Source organism: Dendrobates tinctorius, unplaced genomic scaffold (genome assembly GCF_039654945.1).
Source record: "Dendrobates tinctorius isolate UK_male_01 unplaced genomic scaffold, ASM3965494v1 ptg000388l, whole genome shotgun sequence".
NCBI classification, from domain to species: Eukaryota; Metazoa; Chordata; class Amphibia; order Anura; family Dendrobatidae; genus Dendrobates; species Dendrobates tinctorius.
Genome location: NW_027362054.1, coordinates 1,192,623 through 1,206,502, shown reverse-complemented (window position 1 = coordinate 1,206,502; position 13,880 = coordinate 1,192,623). Strand labels below are relative to the sequence as shown.

Below are 13,880 nucleotides of genomic sequence, written 5' to 3'. Positions count from 1 at the left end.
AGCATTTTGACATGCGTTTTCCTATGCGTTTTTGCAATTAGAGTGTATGTATGCGGAATCGCACGCGATTCCGCACAATTAATGAACATGCTGCGTTTTTTTCAGCTAAGCGTTTCCGCAGCGGAAAAAAACGCACCATTAGCACAACATGTGCGTTTTCCATTCTATTACATTAGATGCTTTTCTTAAGCGTTTCCACAGCAGAAACGCCTGTCTAAAAGCGCTGCGGTAACGCTTAAACGCAACGTGGGCACACAGCCTGAGAGTTAGAGAATCACTTGTTTGCAGTCTGTCTCAAATCGTTGTGCAACAAAATATTAAGTTAAAAGCACCATCGTTTTTGTCCAGGACATTTTCATTAGTTTTATTCATTTTTTTCTGTCGAACAACAATTCAAAAGCAGTGTCAGATTTTCATTAGTTGATATTCAGTAAATTGAAATTGAAAATTACTTTTGTCAGCTTCAAGTTATTTCAGTGACCATTGTGAGGTTTTCTACTTAACCAGAAGGTACCAACAATTTTGTCCACCTTTATATAGGTTTTAGATTACACCTCAAACCATTTATAGCAATACATTACGTCTTGTCTTATTTTATTATGTGAATTAGTGTGCTCTAACAGCAGATTTATTGTACGGACAACCCTAGTGTCCTTTCAAGGTCCTCACGACTGACTGCACAGGTACTCCGCAATACCCCCTTGCATCACTGGAAAACCTGATGTACTGATCAAAATAATGAGTCCCCATTGATTAAGTTGCCGTCATTCTTGACAGTGGAGATAACGATGTTAAATGCCTGGGATTGGAGGTTTGTTTACATCTGTTAGAGCACACCTAAGCTGTCATAAGACCACCAGCATGGGCTCCAGTGCAGCACACCCAGGCAGGACTGGTTTTACAGTGAGGTGAAACTATGGCTGTAAAATAGGACCTCTTAATGACCACTGTAAAGACTTTATTGGTAGTCATTAAGTTATAGGCTGAATAGTCAAATAACAGATACATTCATCCTATAAACTAAGAGGTAGGCACAGGGTCCTCTGTAACTATGCCAAAAGGCCCACCTACACTCCTGACCTGGAATTTGTCTAAAAAGGTTGGTTTCATACTTAGGGTTTTGGTGACTTCTTTCCCTAAAAATAGCATTATGATTTGGGGTATTGTAGCTGAATTTTTAGGGGTTGTTGGATGGATTACTGGATAAGATCAATGCTATATCTAGTGATTCGCTCATTCTATCTTTTGCAACCACCAAGTGTGCAGAAGTGAATTAAGAGCTTGCAGATATCAGCACTTATTATACCTCTATCAATCCAGCTATGATTTTTTTTTGTACATCTACAGATAATAACATAGTTGTCATCTACAGTATAATGAATTGTTCCCTTACATTTAGGGTTTAACTACAGTAGATGCACGAGTTACAATCATACCTGGGCCCTGGAGCCTAGGGGGGGTTCAAAATGTCGACTATTACTATTAAAGACCTGTGCTAGTTGGAGATTCTGCATTGGGGTCCTCACACTTCAAGATACGCCACTGCTTACATTTATCTGTAAATTTCGAACCACATTCTAGCTCATTACTTGCAGGACATTTCCAATACTTTTCCCATCTAAATGAAAAACTATTTGGGCTTAACTGTATCAGGACTTTGTTTTTTCCTACACATGCAACATTTAAAAGGAACCCAATTCCCCAACTACACTGACTAAAGATGACATCAGATGTGAGTGACACGGCTGTCACATTGTCATATCACTGCAAGTCTTCAAAGCCATGCCCCGGGCTGGACGGTCATGCACGCTGTCATATGGCTGCAGGATTTCCACCACTTATGTGCACTTACTGGATTATTTACTGTTTAGCTCGGTGATTCGGCTTTTTGCCAATATTACACAATTATACAATAATATAATGTGCTGTGAAATATGTTGGCGCTACATAACTAAAATGATTAGTATTATAATACATTAAATGGATTAAAATCTTTTAACATTGACATAATTAGGAATTTATAGCTGGTCTGTGTTACTACTGTGGCATTTGATGTGTACGTGCACTAATTGTGTATGCTATTTTAATGTTTTTTTATATATTGTTGTACATGTTTGATAGTGTGTGTATGTCATCCATTAGGCGATCTAACATTTATGTACATTTCATTAGGCTAACGGCATGTTTAGGGCATTCTATTCTGTAATTTATTATTTTCAGATCACAGACAGTCTTGTGCTTTAATCAGGTTAGATATTCTGTTATGTCGTCTGCTCTAATAAAACAACTTTAGCGGTCAATGGATACAATGAAAACTGTAGGATGATGTAAAATAACACGGGTATTGGCTTTCATTTTTTTATATTTCAGCACTGGAGTGGAATCACTAATGTCTGTTTCCTATGTGTAAAAAAAAACTCACTAGTTGCCGACTTGTACTGTTTATTATATCGGACGAGTACTATCCGTGGTTTTCATGTATTCTATGGGGCAGTACACATGTCCAATTTTTTCTCGGATTGAGGGGTCTGAGAAAGAAAAAAAAAAAAAAAATCGGTGACGTTCAATTTTGATCCGAGTGTGGGATCAAAATCGTCAATGCAAATCTATGAGTCTGTGAATAACATCATACCGTACTCGGATGACATTCAAGTGCGGTCAGGTTTCCACGGACTGACAGAATGGAGATGGTGGAGAAGGTTTTTTTTTCTTTCCACCTCAGAGAAAAATTAATGCCAGCCTGATCAAACTCTGAATATCAGAATATCACATCGTTTTTCTAGGATGTTTTTCTAATTTTTTTCTAATGTTTTTCTAGGATCGTTTTTCTAATAATGTTCTGTCAATCTACCCTTACATTGGGAAGTGACGTGTTCTTCGTTCAGAAAACACTTGAGCGATTCAGCATGTCACAGCTCCAGTCATCAAGTACAGCAAAAGACCATGACTGATAAGTATTTTACTATCACATAGGAACAGACATTAGTGATACCACTCCGATGCTAAAATATTAAAAAATACACCTAAGAGGTATTTTAATATTATATGACTATCCATGTAAATGTAACTAGTATTTCCTTCCCAACTACAAGCACAAGACCCCAGCAATACTACACGGCCGATCTGGAGCTGAAGCTAAATGTGAATCTGTTTCTCTATATACCGCACTACATCCATGATGTCTGGACATTCACTTCTCTATGTAGACAGGCTATCTTTATGAAGGAAACTCACCTGTTTTTGCTTCTGTTTGGCTTATTGGGAAGAAAAGCATGGATATTAAGAAAATGTTAGTCACATTATAGACTTACAGAGGTGAATAAAGTCACTTAGAAGCCCTACTAAATATTCACCCTTTACTATTCTTCTGGACTGAAAAACATAGCATCACCAATAATCTCAGATTACTGTTTGAAAGGATTTCCCTTTATTCTTATTGCATAGATTTGATGCCCTAATAAATAGAAGTAAATGGGTGCGCCTCATATAGAAAGTTGTATGTGACTTAAGAATACCTTTCATTTTTACTTGCTGGGCACACTTGGCACTAACCTGTGTGGTAAGTCAAGGAGCTGTGTATGTGGAGTAGGTAGTGTGGTGCATGAAGTCGGCATTAGAAAGCCATTACTGATCTTGAAAGGGTTCAAAGGCGGGCTACTAAAATGATAAATGGAGTTGGTTAAATACAATACCCAGAAAGGTTATCAAAATTAGGTCTATTTACTCTAGAAAAGAGAAGACTTAGTGGAGACCTAATATATATGTACAAGTATATCAGAGGGCAATACAGAGATCTCTCCAATGAACTGTTTGTACCAAGGACTGTGACAAGAACAAGGGGGCATTCTCTTCGTTTGGAGGAAAGACAATTTCTGCACCAGCATAGAAGAGGGTTCTTCACGGTAAGAGCAGTGAGGCTCTGGAATTCTCTTCCTGAGGAAGTGGTGATGGCTAACTCACTGAATGAATTTAAGAAAGGAATGGATGCTTTTCTTGTGAGTAACAGTATAGAAGGTTACGAATAACATAATATTATAGGTAGATGGTTGACCCAGCTTAGGGGAAGGAATTTTTTTTCCCTATGGAGAAAATTGGCTTCTACTCTGTGGGTTTTTTTGCCTTCCCCAGGATCAACAATGCAGAACAACTGCACTAAAAATAGGCTGAACTAGATGGACATAAGGTCTTCCTTCAGCCTTCAAAACTATATTACTATGTTACTATTAGGCGTGTGCTGGCACAGTATGCCTCTATAAAGCACCAAGTTATGTAGATATTCTAGCCTTGAAACAATGTTCCTGGAGGAGAGCATCTCCTTTATACATCCAAAATTGGAATGTGCCATGACTTTTACCGTGGGTACGAAAAGTATTCAGACCCCTTTGAATTTTTCACTACTTGTTTCATTGCAGACAAGTTTTTCACACCTGGATTTGGGGATCCTCTGCCATTCTTCCTTGCAGATCCTCTCCAGTTCCGTCAGGCTGGATGGTGAATGTTGGTGGACAGCCATTTTGATGTCTCTCCAGAGATGCTCAATTGGCTTTAGGTCAGGGCTCTGGCTGGGCCAGTCAAGAATGGTCACCACAGATTTGTTCTGAAGCCACTCCTTTGTTATTTTAGATGTGTGCTTAGGGTCATTGTCTTGTTGGAAGGTGAACCTTCGGCCAAGTCTGAGGTCCAGAGCACTCTGGACGAGGTTTTCATCCAGGATATCTCTGTACTTGGCTGCATTCATGTTTCCTTCAATGGCAATCAGTCGTCCTGTTCCTGCAACGGAAACAACCCCCAATAGCATGATGTTGCAACCACCGTGTTTCACTGTTGGGATTGTATTGGGCAGGTGATGAGCAGTGCTTGGTTTTCTCCACAAATATCGCTTAGAATTATCACCAAAAAGTTCTTTGTCTCATCAGACCAGAGAATCTTATTTCTCATAGTCTGGGAGTCCTTTGTGTGTTTTTCTTTTAGCAAACTCTATGCGGACTTTAATATGTCTTGCACTGAGGAGAGGCTTCCGTCAGGCCACTCTGCCATAAAGGCCCGACTAGTGGAGGGCTGCAGTGATAGTTGACTTTGTGAAACTTTCTCCCATCTCCCTACTGCATCTGTGGAGCTCAGCTACAGTGATCTTGGGGTTCTAATTAACCTCTCTCACCTAGACTCTTCTCCCACGATTGCTCAGTTTGGCTAGACGGCCAGGTCTAGGAAGACTTCTGTTATGAATGGGTCACCGAGGAGGATGGCAGGAACAGGCTAAGCCACCAGAAAACCAGAGAGGTTGGTAACTAAGCGGATTGCAGACCCCTGATCCTATCAACACAACTAGCAGTAGCCGTGGAGCGTTCCTACGATGCCCTAGATGCTTCATCACAGCCAGAGAACTAAAAAAGCCTGAAGTCAGAAAGGTGAAATCTAAACTGCCCCAGAGCAGATCCCCAAAGGAATAGACAGCCCCCAAACATATATGTCACGCCGTTCTGTCTGTATCTGCTTGTTGGCGTGACAATGCATGTGTTTGCTTTAACCCCTTACTCCTTTCCCCCTAATTGAGCTGGGATACTGCTGGCTGTTACCTGAATGGAGCCTGCTCAGTTCTGTCATGATCCAGGTTGGATATGACAGAGAAAATGCACAAGTAACCTTTTTTTTCTGTGAGCTGTTTGCTCAGGGTTGGTTTTGCCCCCGGTGGCCATTAAGGGTTATTACACAGTGGTGTCTTTTTCTTAGTTTCTCCCCCTGGTGGCCATTAGGGTCATTGCACTTTGGTTACTTTAGTTTTGTGCACGTAATTATAAAACAGGTGTGATTGCTCTATAAAGAGTGTCAGGTGTGGTAATCACTGTTGGCGATAGTCCTCAGTTACAAGCAAGCCTGGGTGAAGGATGGAGCTGAAGGAGAGTCCCAGGCAGCTCAGTGAGAGTCCTGGAGTGGCAGCTATGGTGTCTGCGAGGAGGGCTGGCATGGCTTGGTGGAGTTGCAGCTTTGGTGTCAGCAAGGAGTTCTTGAATGGCTTGGTGGAGTGGCAGCTATAGTGTAGAGCTGCACTCATGATGCTGGACTCTTTTGCTGGACTCATATGCTGGACTCTGTTTCTGGACAGCTGTACACAGGTGGTGGACTCTGTTTGCTCCAAGGCTGCACTATGGTGTTGGATCCGGTCGGAGGAAAAGATGCACGCAGGTGGTGGGCTCTGTTGCTGGGAGCGTAAGCAATAGAGCAAAGCTAAGTGGTGTTTCCCTGTTTTGTCTCTTTTCCTTATGTGTGTTTTAGTGCAGTGGTGGGATTAGTTTCTGCACTGGCCATTACACTAGAAAGGGGTAGGTGGAGGGCGAGCTAGGGTTTAAAGGTATCCTGAGCAGCGCCCAGTGCGGAACCGGCCTAGGGAACATTAGGAGTATAGAGACACTGACTCAGGGGAGTGCAGGAGGTCTCCACATCCCCATTCCCTATGGCAGGGCCACCATTGTTATTGTTAGCCAGATTTTCCCTTTTATTGTTTAAATTCGCCTTACTGGAGGCGGGGTTTCCAGACATACGTGAATTTCCGAAATTCGCCTGTTGGAGGCGGCATATCCAGCTGCACATTTTATTATATAAATTCGCCCAACTGGAGGCGGTGTATCCAGGGTCCCGCGTGTCATCTAAATCCGCCCTGCTGGAGGCGCTGTGTCCAGCCACGCGTGACCGTGACAAGTTCCCTACTCTGCTGCATAGCTGCACATGTGGTGTTAGGTCTTTGCTCTGCTGCTTGACCATTCGCATGTGCGGTCACTGGTCGCCGCTGTGGAAGCTGTCCACGGGTTGTGAGGTCATTTGCAGCTGGTGCATGACTTTCCACGTGTGTCTAGGCTTGCAGACAATGCCAGGTGCTCTAAGCTGCAGTTCCTGCACTAATTGTGCTGCAATGGTTTCAGTGTGTGCTTAGGGCGTGCGCAGCCACACCTTCCCTGCTTTTATCAGGGTTAGTGTGTGTGCTTGAAATGCTGTCCCCAGCCAATTGCTGAGGGGCAGCCTGTTATGAATGAGTCACCGTAGGAGGCAAAAACAGAAATACTAGCTAAGTCCAGAAAACCAGAGAAGTTGGCAGCTATCGGATTGCAGACCCCTGAACCTATCAACAACAACTAGCAGTAGCCGTGGAGGGTTCCTACGGTGCCCTAGACCCCTCGATCACAGCCGGAGAACTACATAGCCTAAAGACAGAAAGGGAAATCTAAACTGCCCCAGAGCAGACCCCAAAGCAATAGGCAGCCCCCAACATATAATGACGGTGAAGCAAGATGAAAAAACACTCACACAGATAAAAAGATAGGCTGAGCAAATGATGGGGCCCAAGCTAACTAGATAGGACAGGATAGAAAAGCTGCTGTCTGTAATCCGCCCAAAACCCTATCAAAACAAGAGCCAACAGCTGATAGGGAAAAAGCCCTGAAGACGCTAGGCTTCAAAAAGACTATGTCAGTACTCAGGTATTTTCTGAAGACAGAGCAAAAAGGAATTCAGCTCACCCCAGCAGGGAATGGCAGAAATCAAGGAAAACAATGCAAAACAAAACCAAAACACAAATGCAAAAAGTAGAGCAGAAAACTTAGCTTTTGAGGAGCAGGAATCAGACTGGTCTCCTAGAATCCCTCAGAGAGATCACCAGCAAGGCAGAAGGGCGTCAGCTGCCTTATATCCAGTCAGTAATTCCCGTCACCCAGTCATCATCATCCTGCCCAGGTGCTTGGTAATCAGCCTCACTACCTTCCTTCACCAGAAGAGGGAGTTCATCAGACCTCAATGGTGAAGGGGAAAATGAACTCACAACAGTACATCCCCCTTGAGGAGGGGTCACCGAACCCTCATCCACACCACTAGGGCGATCAGGGTGAGCCCGATGAAAGGCATGCACCAATCTTTTGGCATGAATATCAGAGGCAGAGACCCAGGAATTATCCTCCTGATCATAACCCTTCCACTTAACCAAATACTGGAGTCTCCGTCTAGCCAGACAGGAATCCAGTATCTTCTCTACCTCATATTCCATGTTACCTTCAACCAATACAGGGTCCGGAGGTGCCACCCCAGGAACTACTGGTTCAACAAACCTCTTCAACAAGGACTTATGAAACACATTATGGATTTTAAATGTAACAGGAAGAGCCAAACGAAAAGAGACCGGATTAATAATCTCCAAAATCTTGTCAGGTCCAATAAATCTAGGCTTAAACTTAGGAGAAGCCACCTTCATAGCGATATTTTTTGATGATAACCAAACCATATCACCAACCTTAAACTGGGGACCAATGGTCCTATGTCGGTTGGAAAACCGCTGGGCCTTTTCCTGGGAGAGAGATAACTTATCCACCACTTGGTCCCAGATCTGGTGCATTCTCTCCACCACAGTGTCAACACCTGGGCAGGCAGAAGGCTCCACCTGCCCTGAAGAAAATCGAGGATGAAACCCAAAGTTACAAAAAAAAGGTGACATCAAAGTGGCAGAACTAGCTCTATCATTTAAAGCAAATTCGGCCAAGAGAAAAAAGGAAACCCAATCATCCTGATCAGCGGAAATAAAACATCTCAAATACGACTCCAAGGTCTGGTTTGTTCTCTCCGTCTGCCCATTGGTCTGAGGGTGAAAAGCAGAGGAGAAGGACAACTGAATTCCCAGCTTGGAACAGAAAGTCCTCCAAAATCTAGACACAAACTGAACTCCTCTGTCAGATACAATGTTCTCAGGAATCCCGTGCAAGCGAACCACCTGTTGCAAAAACAGGGGCACCAACTCAGAGGAAGATGGCAACTTAGGGAGTGGTACAAGATGAACCATCTTAGAGAACCTATCACAAATCACCCAAATAACAGTCATTCTCTGAGAGACAGGCATATCAGAGATGAAATCCATTGAAATATGGGTCCATGGTCTCCTGGGAACCGGCAAAGGCATCAACAACCCACTAGAGCAAGAACAAGGTTTAGACCGAGAGCAAGTCCCACAGGACTGCACAAAATTCCTGACATCACGAGACAAGGCGGGCCACCAAAAAGACCGACTCACCAGATCTCTAGTACCAAAAATACCTGGATGACCAGCCAATGCAGAGCAATGAACTTCAGACATCACTCTCTTCTTCCACTGGTCAGGAACATACAACTTCCCACTGGGACAACGCTCAGGTTTGTCCTCCTGGAACTCTTCCAGAGCACGTCTCAAATCGGGTGAGATGGCAGAAAGAACTACCCCTTCGCCTAAGATGGTAGCAGGCTTGGTCACCACAGGAGAATCAGCAAAGAAGCTCCTAGAGAGAGCGTCAGCCTTGACATTCTTAGTGCCAGGAAGAAAAGAGACCACAAAATCAAAACGTGTAAAAAACAAGGCCCACCTAGCCTGTCTAGGGTTCAAGCGTTTGGCCGACTCCAGGTAAATCAAATTCTTGTGGTCAGTGAGGACCACGACTTGATGTTTAGCTCCCTCCAACCAATGTCTCCACTCCTCAAATGCCCATTTCATGGCTAACAGTTCCCGATTCTCCACATCATAGTTACGTTCAGATGGAGAGAACTTTCGGGAAAAGAAAGCACAGGGATTCATTTTAGATGTTACAGGATCCTTTTGGGACAAAACAGCTCCTGCACCAATCTCAGAAGCATCCACCTCTACCTGGAACGGGAGTGAGACATCAGGTTGCCGCAAAACCGGGGCAGAAGTGAATCTTCGCTTCAGCTCCTGAAAGGAAGAAACAGCCTCCGGAGACCAATTCAACACATCAGCACCCTTCTTAGTCAGATCAGTCAATGGCTTGGCAATACTAGAAAATTTTGCTATAAATTTCCGATAAAAATTAGCAAAACCCAAAAACTTCTGGAGGGCCTTCAAAGAAGTGGGCTGAACCCAATCATAGATGGCCTGTACCTTGGCCGGGTCCATTTCAATAGTTGACGGAGACAAAATAAATCCCAAAAAAGAAATCCTCTGTACCCCAAAAAGGCATTTCGATCCCTTGACATACAGGGAATTCTCCCTCAAGATCCGGAACACAGTCCGAACATGTTCCACATGAGAATCCCAATCCTTGGAGAAGATCAAAATATCATCCAGATAGATAATCAAAAATTTATCCACAAAGTCTTGGAAAATATCGTTCATGAAGCACTGGAAGACAGAAGGGGCATTAGTGAGCCCAAAAGGCATCACCAGGTACTCAAAATGTCCCTCCGGAGTATTAAACGCCGTCTTCCATTCATCTCCATGCTTAATGCGGATAAGATTATACGCCCCCCTGAGGTTAAGCTTGGTAAACCAGCAAGCACCTTTAACTCTGGAGAATAGATCCGAAATCAGGGGTAACGGATACTGATATTTAATAGTAATTTTGTTGAGGGCACGATAATCAATACAAGGCCTTAATGAACCATCCTTTTTGGCCACGAAAAAAAACCAGCACCTAAGGGTGAAGAGGATGGTCTAATATGACCCTTCTCCAACGCCTCCTTAATATAGGATCGCATAGCCTTGTGCTCGGGTACAGATAGATTGAAGAGCCGACCCTTGGGAAATTTACACCCCGGGCTCAGTTCAATTGCACAGTCATAACTCCTATGAGGAGGCAAAGACGCAGACTCATTCTCACTAAATACATCATAAAAATCCGCCAAATAGTCAGGAACATCATGCGACTGAGGAGAGGTGGAAAAAAACGGAGCCTCACTAAGGGCACACCGACAACCCCAACTCACCACAGACACAGATTTCCAATCCAAAACTGGATTATGAATTTGCAACCAGGGAAACCTCAGAACAATGGTATCATGCAAATTATGCAACACCAAAAATCTGCAATTTTCTTGATGGTCTGGGGCGACCCGCATTACCACCTGGGTCCAAAACTGAGGTTTATTTTTCGCCAAAGGAGTTGCATCAATCCCCCTCAAAGGGATAGGCGTCCGCAGAGGTGTCATAGGAAATCCACAACGTTTAGCAAAATCCAAGTCCATTAGGTTCAGGGCTGCTCCTGAAACCACAAAAGCCTTGGCGGAAAATGTGGACAGGGAGCAGATCAGAGTAATTGCCAGAAGAAACTTAGGTTGAACACCACCCACAGAAAACGTGTGTGCAAAATGTTTCTCTCATTTAGGACAGACAGAAATAATATGCAAGGCATCTCCACAAAAAAAACACAGCTTATTACGCCTTCTGAACTCCTGACGTTGTTGCTCCCTGGACAAAACTCTATCACATTGCATAGGTTCAGACATTTGTTCAACAGGTGGCAACACCTCTCGTGCAGTCCTGCGTTCACGTAAACGCCGATCAACCTGAATGGCTAATGACATAGAATCGTCAAGACCAGAGGGAACAGGAAATCCCACCATAGTATCTTTTACGGCTTCTGATAAACCCTTTCGAAAGAGATCTGCCAAGGCATTATCATTCCAGGTAGTAAGGACCGCCCACTTTCGGAATTTTTGACAGTACAATTCTGCAGAATCTCGACCCTGGCTCAATGCCAACAGGGTCTTTTCAGCCTGATCAATAGCATTAGGTTCGTCATACAACAACCCCAAGGCTTGAAAAAATGCGTTCACATTAGTCAGAATAGGATCATCTGGTTTCAAAGAAAACGCCCAATCCTGGGGATCGCCACGCAGCAAAGAGATGACAATTTTAACCTGCTGCGCAGAGCTCCCTGACGAGTTAGGCTTCAGGGCAAAAAATAATTTACAATTATTTTTGAAATTCAAAAATTTAGACCGATCCCCAAAAAACACTTCAGGAGTAGGGATCTTTGGTTCAGCAGCATGTGAATGAGCAAAGTAGGCGGAAATTCCCCGCACTTCCGCAGCGAGCTGCTCCACACGATCAGACAATTGCTTTATCTCCATTGAGAGAAAAAAAAATCCCCCCTACGGCCTCAGAGATATAGAGGAAAAATATACACACCGTTTTTTTTTCTTTTTACAATTCTTTCCTGCTATTGAGCACCCTAGGATCTGCGGTATGGCTGGTGATTCTGTTATGAATGAGTCACCGTAGGAGGCAAAAACAGAAATACTAGCTAAGTCCAGAAAACCAGAGAAGTTGGCAGCTATCGGATTGCAGACCCCTGAACCTATCAACAACAACTAGCAGTAGCCGTGGGGGGTTCCTACGGTGCCCTAGACCCCTCGATCACAGCCGGAGAACTACATAGCCTAAAGACAGAAAGGGAAATCTAAACTGCCCCAGAGCAGACCCCAAAGCAATAGGCAGCCCCCAACATATAATGACGGTGAAGCAAGATGAAAAAATACACACAGATAGAAAGATAGGCTGAGCAAATGATGGGGCCCAAGCTAACTAGATAGGACAGGATAGAAAAGCTGCTGTCTGTAATCCGCCCAAAACCCTATCAAAACAAGAGCCAACAGCTGATACGGAAAAAAGCCCTGAAGACGCTAGGCTTCAAAAAGACTATATCAGTACTCAGGTATTTTCTGAAGACAGAGCAAAAAGGAATTCAGCTCACCCCAGCAGGGAATGGCAGAAATCAAGGAAAACAATGCAAAACAAAACCAAAACACAAATGCAAAAAGTAGAGCAGAAAACTTAGCTTTTGAGGAGCAGGAATCAGACTGGTCTCCTAGAATCCCTCAGAGAGATCACCAGCAAGGCAGAAGGGCGTCAGCTGCCTTATATCCAGTCAGTAATTCCCATCACCCAGTCATCATCATCCTGCCCAGGTGCTTGGTAATCAGCCTCACTACCTTCCTTCACCAGAAGAGGGAGTTCATCAGACCTCAATGGTGAAGGGGAAAATGAACTAACAACAGTACCTCCCCCTTGAGGAGGGGTCACCGAACCCTCATCCACACCACTAGGGCGATCAGGGTGAGCCCGATGAAAGGCACGCACCAATCTTTTGGCATGAATATCAGAGGCAGAGACCCAGGAATTATCCTCCTGATCATAACCCTTCCACTTAACCAAATACTGGAGTCTCCATCTAGCCAGACAGGAATCCAGTATCTTCTCTACCTCATATTCCATGTTACCTTCAACCAATACAGGGTCCGGAGGTGCCACCCCAGGAACTACTGGTTCAACAAACCTCTTCAACAAGGACTTATGAAACACATTATGGATTTTAAATATAACAGGAAGAGCCAAACGAAAAGAGACCGGATTAATAATCTCCAAATTCTTGTCAGGTCCAATAAATCTAGGCTTAAACTTAGGAGAAGCCACCTTCATAGCGATATTTTTTGATGATAACCAAACCATATCACCAACCTTAAACTGGGGACCAATGGTCCTATGTCGGTTGGAAAACCGCTGGGCCTTTTCCTGGGAGAGAGATAACTTATCCACCACTTGGTCCCAGATCTGGTGCATTCTCTCCACCACAGTGTCAACACCTGGGCAGGCAGAAGGCTCCACCTGCCCTGAAGAAAATCGAGGATGAAACCCAAAGTTACAAAAAAAAGGTGACATCAAAGTGGCAGAACTAGCTCTATCATTTAAAGCAAATTCGGCCAAGAGAAAAAAGGAAACCCAATCATCCTGATCAGCGGAAATAAAACATCTCAAATACGACTCCAAGGTCTGGTTTGTTCTCTCCGTCTGCCCATTGGTCTGAGGGTGAAAAGCAGAGGAGAAGGACAACTGAATTCCCAGCTTGGAACAGAAAGTCCTCCAAAATCTAGACACAAACTGAACTCCTCTGTCAGATACAATGTTCTCAGGAATCCCGTGCAAGCGAACCACCTATTGCAAAAACAGGGGCACCAACTCAGAGGAAGATGGCAACTTAGGGAGTGGTACAAGATGAACCATCTTAGAGAACCTATCACAAATCACCCAAATAACAGTCATTTTCTGAGAGACAGGCATATCAGAGATGAAATCCATTGAA

The 13,880-nt window shown here is 43.9% G+C and overlaps 1 protein-coding gene and 1 long non-coding RNA gene across 4 annotated transcripts in view; one reads left to right on the top strand and one right to left on the bottom strand.

Annotated features, from left to right (window-relative positions):
• Positions 1 to 13,880, bottom strand: part of CACNB3 (calcium voltage-gated channel auxiliary subunit beta 3) — a 343,020-nt gene that overhangs the window by 42,068 nt on the left and 287,072 nt on the right. For all 3 annotated transcript variants that reach the window (XM_073563484.1, XM_073563483.1, XM_073563481.1), the window contains exon 6: positions 3,235 to 3,254. In XM_073563484.1, coding sequence (XP_073419585.1) covers positions 3,235 to 3,254 — 20 coding nt within the window. The remainder of the gene's footprint in view (positions 1 to 3,234; positions 3,255 to 13,880) is intronic.
• LOC141076151 (uncharacterized) overlaps positions 1 to 13,880 on the top strand; it is a 141,963-nt gene that overhangs the window by 55,469 nt on the left and 72,614 nt on the right. The window lies entirely within an intron of this gene.